Source organism: Dysidea avara, chromosome 9 (assembly GCF_963678975.1).
Source record: "Dysidea avara chromosome 9, odDysAvar1.4, whole genome shotgun sequence".
In the NCBI taxonomy this organism is placed as follows: Eukaryota; Metazoa; Porifera; class Demospongiae; order Dictyoceratida; family Dysideidae; genus Dysidea; species Dysidea avara.
This window is the reverse complement of record NC_089280.1, coordinates 2,097,570-2,116,875: the sequence shown is the minus strand read 5'-3', so window position 1 is coordinate 2,116,875 and position 19,306 is coordinate 2,097,570. Positions and strand designations below refer to the sequence as shown.

At 36.2% G+C, this 19,306-nt stretch overlaps 1 protein-coding gene across 4 annotated transcripts; it reads right to left on the bottom strand.

The window, feature by feature from the left end:
* Positions 1-1,051: 1,051 nt before the first annotated feature.
* Positions 1,052-18,867, bottom strand: LOC136265402 (gamma-aminobutyric acid type B receptor subunit 2-like). 4 transcript variants are annotated; one of them, XM_066060241.1, is made up of 16 exons: positions 18,319-18,457; positions 15,887-16,192; positions 14,075-14,218; positions 12,257-12,427; positions 11,838-11,942; positions 11,705-11,779; positions 9,981-10,172; positions 9,674-9,925; positions 9,513-9,579; positions 5,464-5,559; positions 5,267-5,411; positions 3,876-4,011; positions 3,720-3,827; positions 3,540-3,665; positions 3,110-3,442; positions 1,052-1,461 (listed from the first exon to the last, which is right to left on the bottom strand). In XM_066060241.1, exons 2-16 carry the CDS (start codon positions 15,983-15,985, stop codon positions 1,144-1,146), a joined length of 2,367 nt encoding a protein of 788 aa, XP_065916313.1. In that variant the 5' UTR covers positions 15,986-16,192; positions 18,319-18,457; the 3' UTR covers positions 1,052-1,143. The 4 variants fall into 4 exon arrangements, with proteins under 4 accessions (XP_065916313.1, XP_065916314.1, XP_065916312.1 ...); XM_066060242.1 differs by having other exon boundaries at positions 16,027-16,192; XM_066060240.1 differs by lacking the exon at positions 15,887-16,192 and having other exon boundaries at positions 18,319-18,867.
* Positions 18,868-19,306: the final 439 nt, after the last annotated feature.

The following is a 19,306-nucleotide window of genomic DNA, read 5'->3' as shown; positions in this document are numbered from 1 at the left end:
TCACTATTGAGCTATCCTTGTCTGAAGACAGTCATTCAATCAGCCCAGTGAGTGAGTGAGTGAGTCAGCCATTCATTATTGTGAGGTTGGTTTCTGGTTAGCATTTTTTTTGTGAGATGTGCAGGTCTAAAATGTACAGTACTACATACTGTATAATATCAGTATATCATCTATCACTTTGAAATTGTATGGTTCTAAAGGTGTTGTAGGAGAGTCATAACTAGTACAGGTATAATCATCATCAGTAGTGTTACACATCTAGTTAAAAATTTCAATTACCTATTGCATTATACCTTACAGTACCATTGACACAGAGGAGATTATATCAAGTTTTATAACTTTAATGAATGGTTTCTGAATCTGATAGGCTACTTTTTATAACTAGTAAATTATGATGAACTGCTAGCTATAGCTGCAAGAGCTCTAAATCTGACTTAGTCTTAGAGTGACTAATACTTAGATCAATGTTTTAGTTTGCAACATAATACATTGACACACTCATCTCCTACGTAATTGAACAATCATCATTTCCAATGTCAACTTCATTGAAACTTCCAAGATGCTTTTGTGCTATTTACAAAGGTAATACTTATCACTGGCTGTACTTGGCTGAATGATGCTATCGTGGCCATGGGTCCTGGTGAATAAAAAAAACAATGAATTTTTGTCATTTCATATTAGCTCATTTCATAGTGGCTATGAATACCTACATGTTCAAACACGTACATTTAACAAGATAGGGGACTGGTACGTATATGTATGTCCATACATTCAGCATCATCCCGGCATGCAACTAAGCACATAAAATCAGATACAGTCATAGACCAGTCAGTCAGACTGTTCATATACTGACTGGTTAATGTAAACCAACAGCAACAGTAAAGTATAAGGTGCTAATGTGTTATCAAACAAACGGTAAAGTGTCAACTCCTTCTATAAGATTTGTATGGCTAATGTACAACTGTTTAGAGTAATTCAGCTGCTGCGGTCATTGTTATGCATACTCCACTTTGTGGAAATTTTTGTAATTATAGAGTATTCTGATGCAGTGTTCTATAAAACTTGAATATGAAAAAAAAATACAAAAAACTAAACACACAAGGTTCAACACAAACTGCAAAACTAGAATGAATAAAAAAGATTTTACTGTAACTGAACACCATTTAGTGTATCAGTGTCACACAAATGATATGGCACATTTAATGTATTCTGGTCTATTCCATATGGAGCACTGTGATTCTCAAACACAGTTGAAAATGTTACTTTAGTTTCAGGATACAAATTTGAAATTGAATTGAGAGACGTTTCCTGTGTCTTTTCATTGTGTGTTGCAATAGCATCTGAACTTCTTCTGTGGAAGTCAAAGTCTGGTAGTTCTACACTCTTCCTGCTCCAAAAAGTATTTGCTACAGACTCATTAACTTTATTAATGAACTGGGGCATTTTCTTCACTCTGTATACCTGTAAGAAATGGTGTGATCACTAACATGGTAGTTGTAATTCCACAGAGTAACTAATTAGCTACAGTCACTGTATTTCACTTTAATATATAATTATTTACAGAGTTGGGGGTAACTGGTTACTTCGTAACGTTATATTACTTGTAAAGTAACTAGTAATATAACTAGTTGCATTCCTTGTAACTAGTAACTTGTAACTAAGAGTAACGGTCGGAAAAATAACAATGTTACAATAGTTACATTGTAATGCTGGGTAATTATGCTTCAAGTACTTCAATTTTTGTCCACATTACGTAGACACTTTCTGTGCACTGTTCTTTGTGATCAGCTTGAATAACAGACGTAACAGATGAAACTGTAGCCACAGAATTGTTATTTTCAGAAAGGGCACATATTATACTCTTCTTCCCTGGCTGAAACATATACCCGGGAAAATAATCAAGCATGATTTATTTATGAAAGTAACTAGTAACTAGATACTTAGTTACCTTTTAAAAAGCAACTGTAACTGTACATGGGATAAAAGTAGTGAGTAACTCGTTACTTTTCTGAAGTAACTATCCCAACTGAAGTAACTATCCCAACTCTAAACCTGTCCTATCACACAGAAAGAAGCGAACACTGTTGAAAAATGACATTGGTATGTGAACCAACTTCATAATATACTTATACGATGTGTCTGGTATCTGTTTCAATATGCATACATGAATCCCCTTAGCCAGATGGGCTGTTTACATTTTCTCAGTTTTTATATACATTAGTAGAACTGGCAAGGCTTTAGCCAAATTTAGTTTAACAGCTGTCAATACTACACCAACAAGACATCCCCATCAACTAACTACCAGTAGGCAACACCACTTTCTCATATCTATTATTATACTGTATGTAGACTCTGGCTATTAGGCACTGGTATTCATTTTCAGAGAAATTATTTGCCATCATGCAGTAGCAATACAGTAGTACTGTACAGTAGGAATGAGGCTCAACACCAACTGGATTCCAACACAAAGCAATTTGATATCCCAAAATCTTGGTCAAGAATCTGAAATCTCTGGATAAATGGAATCTCAACAAATCTTTATGACTTTGCATGGGGCAGGACTAGTAACCTCCAGAAGGTTGTGCCATGTCTCACAGATGAAGGTTTAGGCAACCAAAGTCCCACCTTGAACTTTACTCACTACAAGCTAGATATGGCATTTGCTTCCCCAGTTGATACCTGGCCACCAGATCCACATTTTAATAGCTGGGTATACTGGAGCCATGTGAGTAAAGTTTCCTGCTCAAGGAAACAACAATACCAATTTGGGCATCAAACTTCGAACCTTTCAATTACTAGGCCAATGCTTTAGCCACTTGGCTATGCTGCCTTACACACAGGCAGGTGGGCAGGCAAGTGGGCAGGGTGGGCGAGTATTTGGCAGGCGAGAGGGTGGGCTAAACATCCAGTTTTGGCAATTAAATCTGGCTGTTTGCAAGTGTAAGTGTTTTATTGTTTTTAATGCTATACTTGAAGTTGAATGCACTAAGACTATTCCGTAGAAGTGATTGCTGTCAAATATCACATTTCTATGATAGTTTTTAGTGGCGAATGGTGCCCCTCAAAAATACCCAGCTATATTATCCACTGTACAGAGTAGCAACTGTACCTTAGGAATGAACAACAAATAGATCATTGGAAACATCCAAAGACAATCACGCAGTGTAATCACTAATAATACTCCTTCTTGTTGGTCATTCAAATGAAGAATGATCACGACAACTTGACAAATAGAGGACAACAGGACAGCTAGTATTGTTGTCAGGTTGATCACAGCTGATTCAAGATGTTTACGATAAACACCAATATTTTTCTGAGTCTGATAAGCTACTAGTATACTAAACAATGCTAGTAGAACATATTCAATGTAACAAACTCCTAAGAATATGAACCCATGATCTCCACTGCAGTCTTTATAAATTTCTACTGTCATCAAATCATCCTAGAGTAATCAACAATGTTAGGTGCATTAAACACATGAAGATTTATAACCACACAATTTCACAAACCGTATTGTACAAAATTTGAGAAAACGTTACCTCATTTATAATCTCATGTCGATGTAACTTTAGTGGAAATGTGGCAACTTGGACAATTAGTACTACTAAGATTGGTGCTACTATAACTGCTACTATCAGAAGTAAATATTTATCATCCAAATGTTTCTGTACAGTATAGTTAATCACATAAATATATACTAAATCTAAAGTAACACTTACTCGATTTATCAATGCTCTGTTTAAAAAAATTCTGTATAGTCTCCAGATTTTAACAAACAGTGTACCAAAAGCAACTACAAAAGCTAACTTGTTAGTCCAGTTTCTTGCCTGTGTATATAATCTAGTTAAACAGGTTATTTTAGTGATTCAACTTACATTACAAATAGTTGTAGTGACAACTTCAGACATATCATCATCTAGTTTAATAACATGTAGGAGGGTACCAACAAACCCTACAAACACTGCTACTAAAATTAGTGAATTGAGTCGGTAACTGCTTTTTCTTACAACTCTAAAGAAACAGAGGGATACCTATAGGTAACGTTTTCTTTTATACGATATATCAAGACACATGGTAGTGTGTTGTGTGACCAACAAGAAAGCCAGACTGCCACATCATGTGCATATTGACAGGAAGAAAGGAATCCAGCCTTTAGTAAACAGTGATGCATGGTGGTAGGCATAATATAATAGCAGTAGTTGTGATAGTAGGTAGCAGCCGAGTATAGGACTGTTCTATTAGAGTATATCTATTTTAATACGATAAGGAACTAAGTCAGAAAATCCTTTCTAAGCCCTATAAACATATTAACTTGATTATACATTTCTTCTACACTACAAGTATTAATAGTTATTAAGTGAACATCTGCCTTTTATGTTACTAGCAAGATTTACTTCAAAATCATTATATGTGACTTAGTCTGGGAAAACTGGTCTTATTGCCTATTTAAAAATACAGTGGAACCTAAATTATCTGAATACTGATTAACTGAACACTCGATTATCCGTATGCCAAATTGACTGCTCAATTAGAGTATTTTGTCAACAAGTGTATGCATTATTAGAGTACTTGAGCAAAGCAATGTATGGATATTCGATTTTATGTACTATTCAATTATATGAACACACTTTCCCCTGATTAATTCGGATAATCGAGGTTCCACTGTATTAAGAAATGCTGGTGATAAGTATTCAGTGTGTTGTAGCTTGCCAATGGTTGAAGCTATGTGTACCAAATTTTCACACGTTTTACACCACTTCCTTGCCTTCCAGGGTATCCACTATACAAGCAGAGTTACCCACCATTTTAGATAGTTTTAAAACTGTATCAGGCCAGCTCCAAAAGGGGTAGGAAGCAGAGGCCAAAGACTGTTGCAAAAAATTAAAGAGGAGTTAAGGCACAGGGATGGGCCATTTAGGTCTCAAAACCAGTTAATAAAATGAGTACAGGTCTCTATTCAACACCACAGAGCTGCACAGCTACATACAGTCATCCCCAGGCTGGCCAAAACTCCATCAGGGCCCCCAGACCACTTGTGATTGCCACTGGAAAAACAGCCAGCAAGAGCAGACCACTAAAGTCTAGCTGATTTTGATAATGCAATTTGATAGTTTATTCATGTAGCTTTAATTGTGTTTTTGGTGAAAAGTAAATCTGCTGTCATTGGCAAAAAGACCAGTTTTCCCCGGGGGTTTTCCCAGATTCAGTCACATAATCACTTGTGTATACAGTACTTTGCACTGAGCCTGTATACTAGCTGACTCACGGGTGTTTTCTATAGTAGAGGTTAAACACAAAGAAGAAAACTGTTGATAATATTCCAATAGAAGACACAACACCAGCTATTATAAATTCTACCAAATTGCTTTCTCTAACAATTGGAATAGGAGAATCTCTAGGTACATCCCCACCTAGGGAGATGATATAAACTGATAACAGTTTTATCATTATAGTTGTACATACCTTGCCAGATAAAGCTACTGTTTGATACAAATTGTAACTTTTCAGAATCATTAGTTTGTAATAGACTGAAGATCAGTATTGGCTCAGGAACACCATCTAAACCACATCATGATGATAATGTTTTACTTACACAAATTTGTATGTGACCAGATTTTACAAAACTGATCCATATCACACATCAGGCAAACACCACCAGTGGATAGCTACACTATTGTACTACTAATTTTGACCCTCAACTCAAACTACTCGAGGCTGGTTTTAACAGACATCTTTTCTGGGTGGTGTAGAGAGCTTGAATGGTGGTTTCTGGTTTGTGAAGGGCTTGGCTTGCAAAAATCAGTGATTTACTGGTGGATAGCCTGATATTGTTGGCCAAATATTTTTTCTGCTGATTCTGCTGCATATCAACCACTCAGAAGCCAGCACAACCCTGTAATCTTGTGTCTGGACTTCAATTGTGAAGTCTATCTCCACCACCCCTACCCTCCACTTCTTTGTGAGCACTTGTGATACTACTTCGCTTGTCCAACTGCTCAGCTTTTCTATTTAATTTAGTGGACTAAAGGTAATAGATTGATGCATCTCTTGTGTAAATTTCATACATGTACTTGCTTTGCTATCTTTGGCAAGTTATGCTGACTCGAAGTTTTTAAAATTGTTTATCTTGAAACTTCTAATGTGTGATTTGGTTCTTTTTCCAAAATCCAGTCACATATTAGGAATTTTACAAGCTACATATTAGTAGGGATTGTTACAATAAAGAGTACTGAAGCAATTAAGGAGGATGATCACCCGAAGTATATATCTAATAGTAACCTATCCTTTAGGGATCTAACAATGATTCCTATATACTATCTTTCAAAATTCCATACACTTGTTTGTTAACTGTTTGTAACACAATTATGACTATCTCTAGGAAAAAACAGTCTATATCACTTAGCTACATATTTAAATGTATCGAGAAATGCTGCTTGTAAGTAATATATATATATATATATTTATTGTGTAGTTGGCATATAAGCTACATAATATATGAAATTTTCACATGTTTTATTGCAATTCTTTCTATCAAACTTCTATAACACTACATTAAAGGAATAAATGATGCCAGACATATTTGCAAACATGCACCCCAAATACGAATTATTACTGGCAAGTAAATAATCATCTCATTAAGTTCCATTACACAGCACTACATAGTTATGAACAACAATATGTGTTGGAGAAGATCAGCCAGTTAAATGGCTAGCTATGTAATAAAGCTTGACATAAAAGATGAGCTTGGATCACATAGGTGCTAATTGTCTCCATTACCAACATCTACATGTGTGGATCTACATGTGTGGTGTACTAGTATTTTAAAAAATTATTAATTTAAAAAATGAATTAGGGATCTATGCAATAAAAAGTAGTGAAACAAGAGATGAATGATGTTATTACAGCATAGCTTGGTGGGAAAACTCCTATTTTGGCATTGAGCAAAATTATAGCTAATGTGCCAAAGTAGGGACTTTCCCATCAAGCTATACTGTAATACCATCATTCATCTCTTGTTTCACTACTTTTTATTGTATAGATCCCTACTTCATTTTTAAATTAACTATTTTTTAAAATACTAGTTTGTTTACTTTTGTTGTAGCACAGCCTAGCTAGTTACAGCTTATTAAAGTACCAAAATTGGAAGCACATAGGCCCCTAGTAGCGTGCATAGCTTACCTTTGATCGTAGTAGCAGTGGCGCTCAGATCTATGACCTTGATGGTGTGCATTCTATTCACCCCGGCCAGAAGTTGTTCAAACAAACAGGCCCTTTCAGTTGTCTGGAACTTAGTCTCAACTAACAGGATGAAGTAATACAATTTCTACTCGAGTACTAAGCAATCGCATGAATCACTTGCTGATCTCGCCATCTGGCACTGAGTGGCTGAGTCAGTGTATTCAGAGGAACAAGGCATTGAGTATCAGTCCATCTCAAAATCCCTTCGTTGAATGCAGTCCAGACATTGGCAAAAGTTGAAGTGACAACTCAGCAGCCTTATGTTTCACTGCAACACTTGAAATTATAAGTGCCCTGCTCTTTCAGCAGCATAAGCACTTTCTGAAATAATTTTGTGGTGTCTACAGAAAAGTGTTGAAATAGAAAATTAATGCCTTGGTATGGTTTCGATGCTTGAAGAAGAAGACAACCAACCTGATTGAAGATAAAAGGAAAGACAAGGCGCACAGGGCGTACACTCGTCAGAACCCAAAAAGGCACATCTCACTGGTGAGTTTGTTGTTGTGGTGTAAAATGGTGACCGTGCGCTGCTTCGTTGGTGGGCTCTAGGCTTGTGACTGTGATCAGTGAGTGAGTGAGGCAGTGAGTGAGTGAGGCAGTGAGTGAGACAAAATTTCAAGTTTTGGCAATTAAAAAAAATTCTATATTCAGTCACTGGGAAGTGTTTTCTTGTTTTTAATGTTGTATTTAGACTAATTTATTCGTGATTTTTGTGGCGTAAGATGTCTCTAGGATGATTTTTAAAGGCAGAATTTTAGGCAGCGCTTGTCACTTTTGATGCAAACCCTACTTAAACAGTACTACCACACTGTTTGATAGTACCCAGTTACCCAATGCTCTTGATTGTCATTATAGTTGCAATTGCTTTTGCAAAAGAATACAGCACAAAGCTACAAAGAAGCACTTAGGTGAAAAATTCAATGTGATGACCTTTATCAGTCATTTCCACTAATTGTTCCCATTTCTGCTTTCCTACAATTTCACTTATCCTGACAAAAGGTACATATTGGGGCAAAATGCTGTGAAACATCATGTTCGTAGTACTAGCTGTTTATTGGGTTACACTTTGAAGGCATCAGTTAGGTATTGATCAGTCAGCTAGTTGGTCTGCTAGTCAGTCAGTCAGTCAGTCAGTCAGTCAGTCAGTCAGTCAGTCAGTCAGTCAGTCAGTCAGTCAGTCAGTCAGTCAGTCAGTCAGTCAGTCAGTCAGTCAGTCAGTCAATCAGTCAAACATACAATAAAATTGGTGGCATTCTTCAGGTTGCTATGAAGGGATTGGTTGCCATATGTGAACAGCACTGCTTATTGCGAAGGCAGTATAGTATAAACTTCACTAAACAATACTATTATACTATATGCATATACAATAGACCCTTTTTAAACCAGGCGCATGCCCACAGCCGGTTGAAGGCCAGCTGTGGGCATGCGCCTGGTTTATTGAAATTGTTTTTGTAAAAGTGTGTGTGTACCTATCTACATATCTACCTATCTATGTTTGTCCGTACGCACCCACATGAGCAAAATTGTTAATAATGGTAAAAGCAGCTTTTACGTAAGAAGCAAAAGCGAAATGAAGTCTGTATTAAACTTCTGCACAGGTGAAGTTTGCTCTCAGTGAGGTCGTGGTTTCTTTTCGGTGGACTGAAATACGGGTGTGGCGACTTTCCTCAGACTTTGTAAATTACCTTCCCTTTGAGGTTTTCAGGCGTTTAACAACTGAAAAACAACAGTGCAGGCCTCGTACACTACCAGGAATAGCCTATCGCTTCGAGTTGTTGAAAGGGGCCATATCCCTTTTGTCAAGTGAATTTGTGAGAAAAAATACGATAGTCAAACTATAAAACAGTTTAGAAAATAATTCTGTGCGTAATATATTGGTAAAAGCGGTTTGTTTAACAAGCACTTCCTTAGCAGTGCATTGCAACATAATTGAATGAAATACAAAAATTTCATGAATTACGAAATACAATAATTAGCTAACAATACTATTGCACAACCCAAAACTACCCATAGTAATACATAGTTGATTAATTCATAGTAGCATATACTATCTATGGTTAATTCCAGATGAGTTAGTTAGCTGCATGGCACCTGGTTTTTAGAAGTAGCACAACATCAACTTGTTACATTTATTTTCTGAAGTAACTTCATGGATTTTGACAGTGCCAACATGTTTTATAGTACCACAACACACAGGACCTTCCGACTACTATTACAACTCCATGAACTCCAAGCTTACCTACTAAAATAATAGGTGACAATTTAACACTTACTTTGATATTGAAATATTAGAAGAGAAGCAGGTCGGGTAGCATTGCCATCTTCAAAGGACACATTTCCCTAATGTAATATTTCAGATTATTATTGTGTGTTATTACTTATGCAACAGCATAGCTTTAAAATACCATGTAGCTATAAGGATATTGTAACTAACCGATATTCCTTGAAATGACACATTAGCAACAGCTTCAGTGAACACATTTGCCATTTCAACTGAATCATAAGTGAAGTTTTCCAGTCTTCCCAACCCTCTATCTTCCAGTATTGATATGGATGAGTTTAAGGCAAGAGCAATGGTCCACACTGCATCATATATATATCCAACTCTAGATCCAACATCTACATCCGTGTCAACACCATATATAGTAGTTTTATTTTGTAGATCTTCCTTAAATTGTGACACGTTCTATTAGTATGATTGAATAAATAATAATCACTTACTATAATCATATAAACCTCACTTTGTTAGATACTAACATTCTTGAAGCATCATTAATAAGCTTTCCATTATCCACAAATACCAATGAATGTTCCAAAGCATCTCTCATTTCTTCAGCATCACAATCAGAGTCAGTGACATTCCACCAGTCAGGTAGGAACCATCCAGGAAGGAGCCATACAAAGTTGGGTCCAGTTATTCTGCTCTTGATAGCCTAAGTAAATTTATAGCCATTTCAAAAGTACATACCTGATTGAGGAACTGACATACACACTACATACACACGTACGTACATACATACATACATACATACACACACATACATACATACACACATACATACATACATACATACATACATACATACATACATACGTACATACACACACACATACATACATATACATACATACATACATACATACATACATACATACATACATACATACATACACACACACACACATACATACATACATAAATAGTATTGTGGTGACAGTGCATCATACAGTACAGTAGTACTGGAATCATGGAGGCTTGGGTGAGTTCTAATTTCTTGCCTAAACATATAACCCAAAAACCAGTTTCACTTTTCCTTTACAACAGCTTGGCAATATTTGTCAGGCATAACCAAGTACATAAATGACTCCAAGCACTTCCAAAAAGCATCTACAAAATATTCTGTGACCCTACTAGGGACCTGTGAGAAGGATATTTAACTAAATTTTCTACTAACTGACTGGCTGACTGATGCTTTCAGCCAAGCATACCTTGACTATGCTACAGGTTTGCACTGATCAATGTCTCTTTGGCCTGGGGCAAACTACATAATCTCTAATAGAGCATACAGTGCATGACCATAAGTAGCTTTCTAAAGGGTAAACAACTATGCTTTCATTCCTGGATTACTTTGTTCTATATGTTGATAAGGCAAGTCACCTTGTTTAAGCACCTCTTGTACTGTTCTTTGTTTTTGAAGTATTAAACAGGTAGAACCGAATAGGAGAAAAATTATCACTTTGCATTTAAGTAATTGATAGTTGATGTGTGTGTTCTTTTATAATGACTGAATTCACTGCATTTAATTTTTGTAATTAATTGTTGTGCTACCTACCAACCTGCTGCCAACCTTCAGGCAAGCGTGAATCAATAACAGCTATGGGTTTGATTTTTCACTTTGTCTTGTCTATATTTATCCCAGTGTGACACAGGCTTGGAGTAACAATTCACAACTGAAAGTGTGTACTTTGTGTACGAGTGGTGGGTGATAGGGTAAAAGAATAATGATATTTTGCTGGCACAAGACACAAAAAACTTCATGTTTCCCGATAGAACATAGACTTCGTAATGGTGTTTGACTAATACAGTTTGCACCTGTTGGGATGATTTTGCAAAGTCTGGTCACAAGTAGTAAAAGTGTAATATGTGGTAGGATTATTGGTTGGTTTCAGTACAGAATTCGTTACACATCAAGTACACCATAACTTTGTGAAGTGAAATGTGCCAGTTAGTAGACTATTGGACTGTGTATATAATGGTTGACTAATAGTAAAAGGACATGAATTTCATTCAGACCTTACTATAATTCTATAACCATCCTTCAGTACATTTAATACAACATACAGGCAATCATTGAACAATCACTACTGTCATTTGCATTAACAAGCTAGTATATTGATCACTGGAATTCAAGTATACATTGTATGTAGCCTCATGCATTTCGTACATATAAACATATAAACTTACCCTGCACCAAAAGTTAACCAGTACGTTCAATGGTGATGGAGGTACAACCAATATTACAATTCTAGCATTGACACTCTGTTAACAACAGAAGCACTATTACTACAAGTTAGTGTTTATATTGTACTATGATAACCTTAATCTGCTGAATGACATAATCTTCAGTTCCATCTGCAAATATCAAATTCAAAATTATCTCAAATTCAGAATTGTTCAGGTGCCGTACAACATTGTTTCCAACCTTTTAAGGAAGAAGATCACAAGACATGCAATGGTGTTGTTGAGTTTGAGAATGTATGGACAAAAATGACACCAACTGATTAACATGCAGTATTACAAAATCATCTTAAGATTGTACTTGGAGTACACAATTATCAATTGTTTTTTGATAATAACAGACATGTTATAATATTGGTTTACTATACCCAGTCTGAAGCATTAACCCACTACTGCCTGTGATCAAGTCAATAAGGTATGCATTTAAAACTGTGACTTTCGATGGTATGGTGTTTATCAGCATATACCCACAAATGCACACACCACAGTCCCACGTACATTCAGTGTAAAGTCATCATCGTAATACACTACTGCTACTTTTTTCCAATTGAACTTCCTTAGAATTGCATCATATCCATCAAAGTATTGTGTTACTTCTGTTACCATCCGGTAAAATCTTGGATATTTTTCTTGATTTCCAAACAATGGAGAAGTGGCAGCATAGGATACCTGAATGGATTAGTTATATGAAAATGATTACACTTGTAGGATATCATGTATGGCCAGGAGGGGAAGAGACTAGTAAAACAAGTATTTGACACCTTGTTTAAAGTTAGAGTGACTGTTTTATTAGAGTATTTGTTCTATATGAGTACTTATGTTCTATTTTCAAAGGAGGGGTTGGCCATGTGTCATTGTCACATGGGGTTGTGCAGCCGAACAGGAAATCAATGCATTTATCATGAGATCTTATTGTATATTCACGAGAAGTGTGCACAACATTGCCTTTGTTTCTTAGCAGGACAGCTACATAGAATTTAAAAGGCAGCAGTTTATCAACATGTAATTTGCACATTAGTAAACTTCATAATAATACTAAGATGTTAGGAATGAATGGGTTGAGATATTGTAAGATGCTTGGTGACATGTGATCAACCTGTATATAACGTGTCAGAATAAATTCAAACTCTTTAAACAATTTTCTAGAAACAGTGGAACTGAAGATCTACTGTAGCTATATTATGACATGTATTGTAGTATTTGAGTAAGGATAATATCCACAATATATTCCATTGTTTAATTCAAGTACAAGGAAACTTAGGAATTTTAAGTTTGATTAGGGATCAAAGAAATAGACAGAAATAGACTGAAATAGGGATTAAAAGTCCACTAGTAACTATATCTGCAGGTGTAGGCAATCTTCCTTGGTTCACTATTTCTTTGATCTCTAATCAATTTAAAATTTCCATTTCTTCCTTGTACCAGTTTGTTTACTTTTCTTATAACACTATTATGACCGATGAACCTGTGCATACAGCATTAGAAGAAAGAATGGCACCAAGCTTATTGTTTTTGTTTGAGTGCATGCTCAAACTATTACTGAAATAGCACAGTGTTGCAGTGGTAGTATTATTTTTAGTTACCTAAAACCAAACAATTTAGTTGGGCCTAAAACTAAAACTGAAGTAGTTATATTATTTGTAAAAGACTAAAACTAAAAGTACCATAAAAACTTGTACTAAAACTAAAAATATTAGAATAAATTACTTATCACCTAAAATTTACAATAAAAGTAAATACGATGCACAATAAACCTAAAACTGAAAGTGCTTAGCTACTACTTAACTTTATTGCCTTAAAGTATAACTATTATAGTAGAGTGGCTATAAGCAACAAATGTTGACGAAATCATTTACTTTAAGATAAAAGCACCAAATTTTGTGAGGTATACTAAATCATTTGAGATACGGTGCCACGTCAGAAACATTGCCTTAGGGCATGTTTGGATGCTTTTAAAACTAAGTTATAAGCCCATTTACAAGTGCATTCAAAATATTTATTTTTGTTTAAAATTAGTACCATGAATGTGTTTCAATTTACAGGTGCAAACAGAAAATCTTTCAGAATGTGGTAAAAGTAACTGTTTTTAAACACTCTAAAGGAGCCGTAAAACTACAGGCACAATCTGATAGAAATAATTGCACATATATGGCTTTCACTTTCATATATTTTAGGTAAAACCTTTCATACATACAAACCATTCTATCTAAACAGGTCAGAACTGTTTACTTGAAGTATTCTATTGTGTGTTTTGATGTACAAGATGATGACGACAACATCATCATCAACAACAACAGCAACAATACATGATCATACTTGTGTGATGTTTAAACGTCTCTCAGCAATTTCTCCCATTATGATACTGGCTATAGAACAAGCAGTTCCAAGGATCATTAGTTTAGTTGGTTGTGATGGATCAGTTTGTTGGATGAGGTGATATACTGGTGGAATTGATGAACACTGTGAAGATTAGATGGTAATTACCCACATTAGGTAATAACTATTTATAGGACAGATAATGTATAATTTGAGGATATACTCTAGTAACTAAACTGCCTAACAATTTAATTCTTTGGGCTCCATTAAAACTATTATTAGTCAGTGACTCGTACCACATTTTCACATGTATACACCTGTAATAGCACATAAGACCTTGGAATTTTTATGTATACACAACTTCCTTCCATGTACACCTGTTTTGCGATAGGAAACCAAGTGATGGCATTCATAACTATATTTAGCACACTTTGTAGTATTGTCATTTTGCCATGCATGCTATACCAGTTCCATCATCACCTAGGATCATATTACAATAATCATTTTAGGAGCTACCCACGATGTTAAACCACTATATGGTAGTCTTGTAGGATACCATATAGTGAACATCCTGTGATACAGAACACTTAATAATAGAGTCTACATCATAAATGTATAATGTGTAATTAACAACTGATCACATTTATGTAAGTGTGACTAATCAATGTGTCTCTAATGTATACATGTGTGCATACATGTTCATGGTGTCTACATGTTCATGGTGTCTACATGTTCATGGTGTGTACATGTTCATGGTGTCTACATGTTCATGGTGTCTACATGTTCATGGTGTCTACATGTTCATGGTGTCTACATGTTCATGGTGTCTACATGTTCATGGTGTCTACATGTTCATGGTGTCTACATGTTCATGATGTCTACATGTTCATGATGTCTACATGTTCATGGTGTCTACATGTTCATGGTGTCTACATGTTCATGGTGTCTACATGTTCATGATGTCTACATGTTCATGATGTCTACATGTTCATGGTGTCTACATGTTCATGGTGTCTACATGTTCATGGTGTCTACATGTTCATGGTGTCTACATGTTCATGGTGTCTACATGTTATGATGGTGTCTACATGTTCATGGTGTCTACATGTTATGATGGTGTCTACATGTTCATGGTGTCTACATGTTCATGGTGTCTACATGTTCATGATGTCTACATGTTCATGATGTCTACATGTTCATGGTGTCTACATGTTCATGGTGTCTACATGTTCATGGTGTCTACATGTTCATGGTGTCTACATGTTATGATGGTGTCTACATGTTCATGGTGTCTACATGTTATGATGGTGTCTACATGTTCATGGTGTCTACATGTTATGATGGTGTCTACATGTTCATGGTGTCTACATGTTCATGATGGTGTCTACATGTTCATGGTGTCTACATGTTATGATGGTGTCTACATGTTCATGGTGTCTACATGTTCATGGTGTCTACATGTTCATGGTGTCTACATGTTCATGATGTCTACATGTTCATGATGTCTACATGTTCATGATGTCTACATGTTCATGGTGTCTACATGTTCATGGTGTCTACATGTTCATGGTGTCTACATGTTCATGGTGTCTACATGTTATGATGGTGTCTACATGTTCATGGTGTCTACATGTTCATGGTGTCTACATGTTCATGGTGTCTACATGTGACATTGTTTTGCATACAGTCACACAATATCTTGTCACCAGAATGTATATACACTATTATGACTTTATAAGGATTCAATTTTATACATTATGTATATAGTGTATCTGCAGACACACAGATTGATGAGGCCAACTACTAGGAAACCTTGGAGGGCTTGCCATTTGTGGTCTTCTCCATTTGAAGTAATTTGAGCGGAGTGAGGATCCATGGCATGGCCAAATTGGATTTCTGGGTTCCATTCATCTTCTTGCTCCATTTAATATTCCTATATTAAGCCCACCCACCTAACTATGGAATACCAAACTCCACATTATTATAGCTGCATCATAAGCTTGTTATTTATTACTGCTACTATCACTGAATGCTTTCCAGTGCAACAGAGAAGAAGTACTGTACTAGTGGCTGAAGTTTTTCAAAGCATTAATGAAATGGTTTGACATCAACACGTATCTGCAAGTAAACAGTATTAGCTATTAACGAGTTCATCCCAACTATATAGGTGTATAGTACATAATGAGATGTTATGCTATAGACCCTGTACTGGGTTTCCTATATTTACCCCACACAGATTATAACACATCCTGTGTCTTTTGTTTGCTAGTTCCCCCATCAGTAGTAATGTGTATGTAGTGATTATGTTTTATTTACTTTGTACTTGTCATTAGGGACCACACTCCACCTGTGACAACACAATGTTTTAGGAAGTGGTTCATGGAGAAACAGATCTAGGTGTATGGCAGTTAAACTTTCCTATAGGAGAACATTACACTGGAAATTGAAATAAAAGCAATGAAACTGAAAACAGTAATGGCAATAGATAGGAAACACATGACGAAGTTCAATAAAATGTTAATAACATCATGACACAGAAACCCATAATATATAAGACTTTACAAAGCATATTAAATTTGTTGAGATCTGACAAATGGTCTGACAATGACAATTTTGAAACTATGTTGTGCTGTGAAATTGAGTCAATTCAGAGAATTAATCATGCTTACTGATTCAGTTGCATGGGGAATTTTGGTTAATTTATACTAGAGGTATTACCTCATCATACAGACAGCCTATTGTGTAAATGTTCCAGTGCCTGTAGCTAGAAATTAAACATTAAACAATTTATCAAAGTTATAAGGTAATAATTTCTTACATCCATTATTATACCAGTCATACTGTCTCACAGGTAAAGGTATAAGCACCTGAATCCTTCACCTACTGTGTGTGACAAGGACAGTTGGGCAATCGCTTCTCTAATTAACACCAGATACCCATTGACTGCTGCATTCCTAGGTCACCAGGTTCCCATTAAGCTGGGTAGATTGGAGAAGTGCGAGTAAAGTTTCTTGCTCAAGTACACAAAAGGCATAACTGGGATCAAGCCTGGAGCTTTTCAATTACCAGGCTGGTGCTTATAGCTATTCTGCCCACACATATACACTTATGCATGCATGCACCACACACTATACACATGCATACACATGTGTATGTAATAGTAGTACGTACTAAAATTACATGCACATGACACACAAGCAGTGAATGCTGCAGCAAATAGTGAATGTCACTGGAAATTCTTAGTGATTGTTACTAAAGTGTGCAGTATCATTCACTATTTGCCACAGTAATCACTACTTATTATTTAGCTACAGTACAACATTTTTGAGGATTAACATACATTCTGCTGGCAAAATATTATAAATGCCAATGCAAAAGAAGATAGGCTGTTGGTATTTGTAACATAAAATGCTCTTGTCACGTGCCTGCACTGAGGTATTCTGCCTTATACCTTTAATAGTTTTTCAATAGAATATAGCCTAGTCAGGGGAGTTGCCAGCGCCCACGCAAAACCCCAACATGGTGTATGAAAGCCCCAATATTTAAGTATTTCAAAAATATTTCTGCTTTAAAATATATTTGTAAATATAATCTAATTCTAATTTCGATTTTATCGTGATGTTTTTACCTCGACTTTTTGCTAATGACTTGTGCAGGAACACTCAAGAGAGTAGCTGATAGGGATTAGAGGAGCTTCAGAAGAGACACAGGTTTACTTTGCACTGTCAATTTGAACCGTTGTATAGAGTGGCAACCATAATTGAACTCATGAACAGACAAAAACGAGAATATCCTATTTTGTACGTGGTTCGGGATTTCTAAATGTTTAATAGATTTCTAATTGGATTTCTCAGATAGTGTACGAGAGTCCCAAGACGTTGGCTACCCCTCGGCCTAGTTACTGTGTATACTTAATCCATCACAATTAAATATTGCAAAATTTGAATTGTGATTTTCTAATGGCTGAAGCACATATTAGCTAAGTGATTTGTGTTATCTTTATTCAGACCTTGGCAGGATGGTTTTCCTCATGTTCTAGTTTTTTTGCATTCTGACGCTAACTATTTATTTGATAGCTAAGTGTCTCTACCAATTGCCTGTGAATGCCAACCAAATCATGTAGTCAGTAATTAGTACAATATAGCTAGTTAATAATACTTCCTAGCTGCTATTTATAATGCTGAATAGTTTACAAGAAACCAGTCATCCATGTAACAACTAGCTATGTATAATGCAATACTTACTGCGGAGTTAGCATAGTCGACGACTAGTCGATATCCTGGTAGTAGGTCACATCTCTCATTGATCTCCTCTAGAGCTAACTTCATAATGGGTATTCTGTCTATCCCATCACAATTATCCACTCGAATACCTCTAGTATCGTTACTGGCAGTACAGGGGAAAAATCCGATTATGTGAATATCAGTTAGTGATTCGGCATTTCTTCTCATACAAAAAGGAACGGTCTGAGAAGTCGTACTGACGGCAAGTAATACGATCAGCAACTTGATCATGATCCTGTCCGTCAGTGATTGGTTTATCAACATCAGCAAATGCAGCAACTGGGAACAGCATTACGCTTGCCATGTAGCACATCCGACACCTTGCAAAAAAATTTCCGGTTCACTATATTACGATTCAGCTCTTCCGTGCCATCGCGGGACATCGTACATGAATCATCTCATGGGACTTGTCCCCCCCAAGACCTTTCCTCAAGCGTTTAATCGATGATCGCGCTTGTCTGGTCTCGGGTCTGGTGGACGAGACTATCATGAGACTTATACTTAATTTTTCAAATATTTTCTTAGCATTCTATATAGCTATATATAGAGATGTGTGGGAGGAAGGGAGTGCCATTATATAGGTCCGGGGAAAAAATCATGAGACTGTCACGAATAATTTGGACCCCCTAATTCCGGTCCCCCCGGGTCCAAATACCGGTATATCGAAATGTTTGGATCTCCCGGAACAAAGCTGTTTGAAAAAAATGGACCCACTCTGAAATATTTTATCCCCCTTACAAAATTTATTTTAACACCATTTGCACGCACCTGGGGTTTATAAATCTATGATGCAATGGCGGATCCAAGATGGGGCATTTGGGGCAAATGCCCCCCTCCCTCTTACCATAGATAGTATATTCTCATTAGTAGTTACTAACTCCTTGAGGAGGAGCCACACTACTGATTATAATAAATACTAAACTTTGTCAGGCCAACATCAGCTTACATA

What these genes read in the sequence shown, in the direction of transcription:
- LOC136265402 (XM_066060240.1), bottom strand. Translation starts at nt 18,621, where the DNA reads ATGTTGATAAACCAATCACTGACGGACAGGATCATGATCAAGTTGCTG. An exon ending in TCACTACAACTATTTGTAAT is followed by an intron (nt 3,828 to 3,875) that starts GTAAGTTGAATC and finishes TTATATACACAG; the next exon opens with GCAAGAAACTGGACTAACAA. An exon ending in GACATGAGATTATAAATGAG is followed by an intron (nt 3,443 to 3,539) that starts GTAACGTTTTCT and finishes TGATTACTCTAG; the next exon opens with GATGATTTGATGACAGTAGA.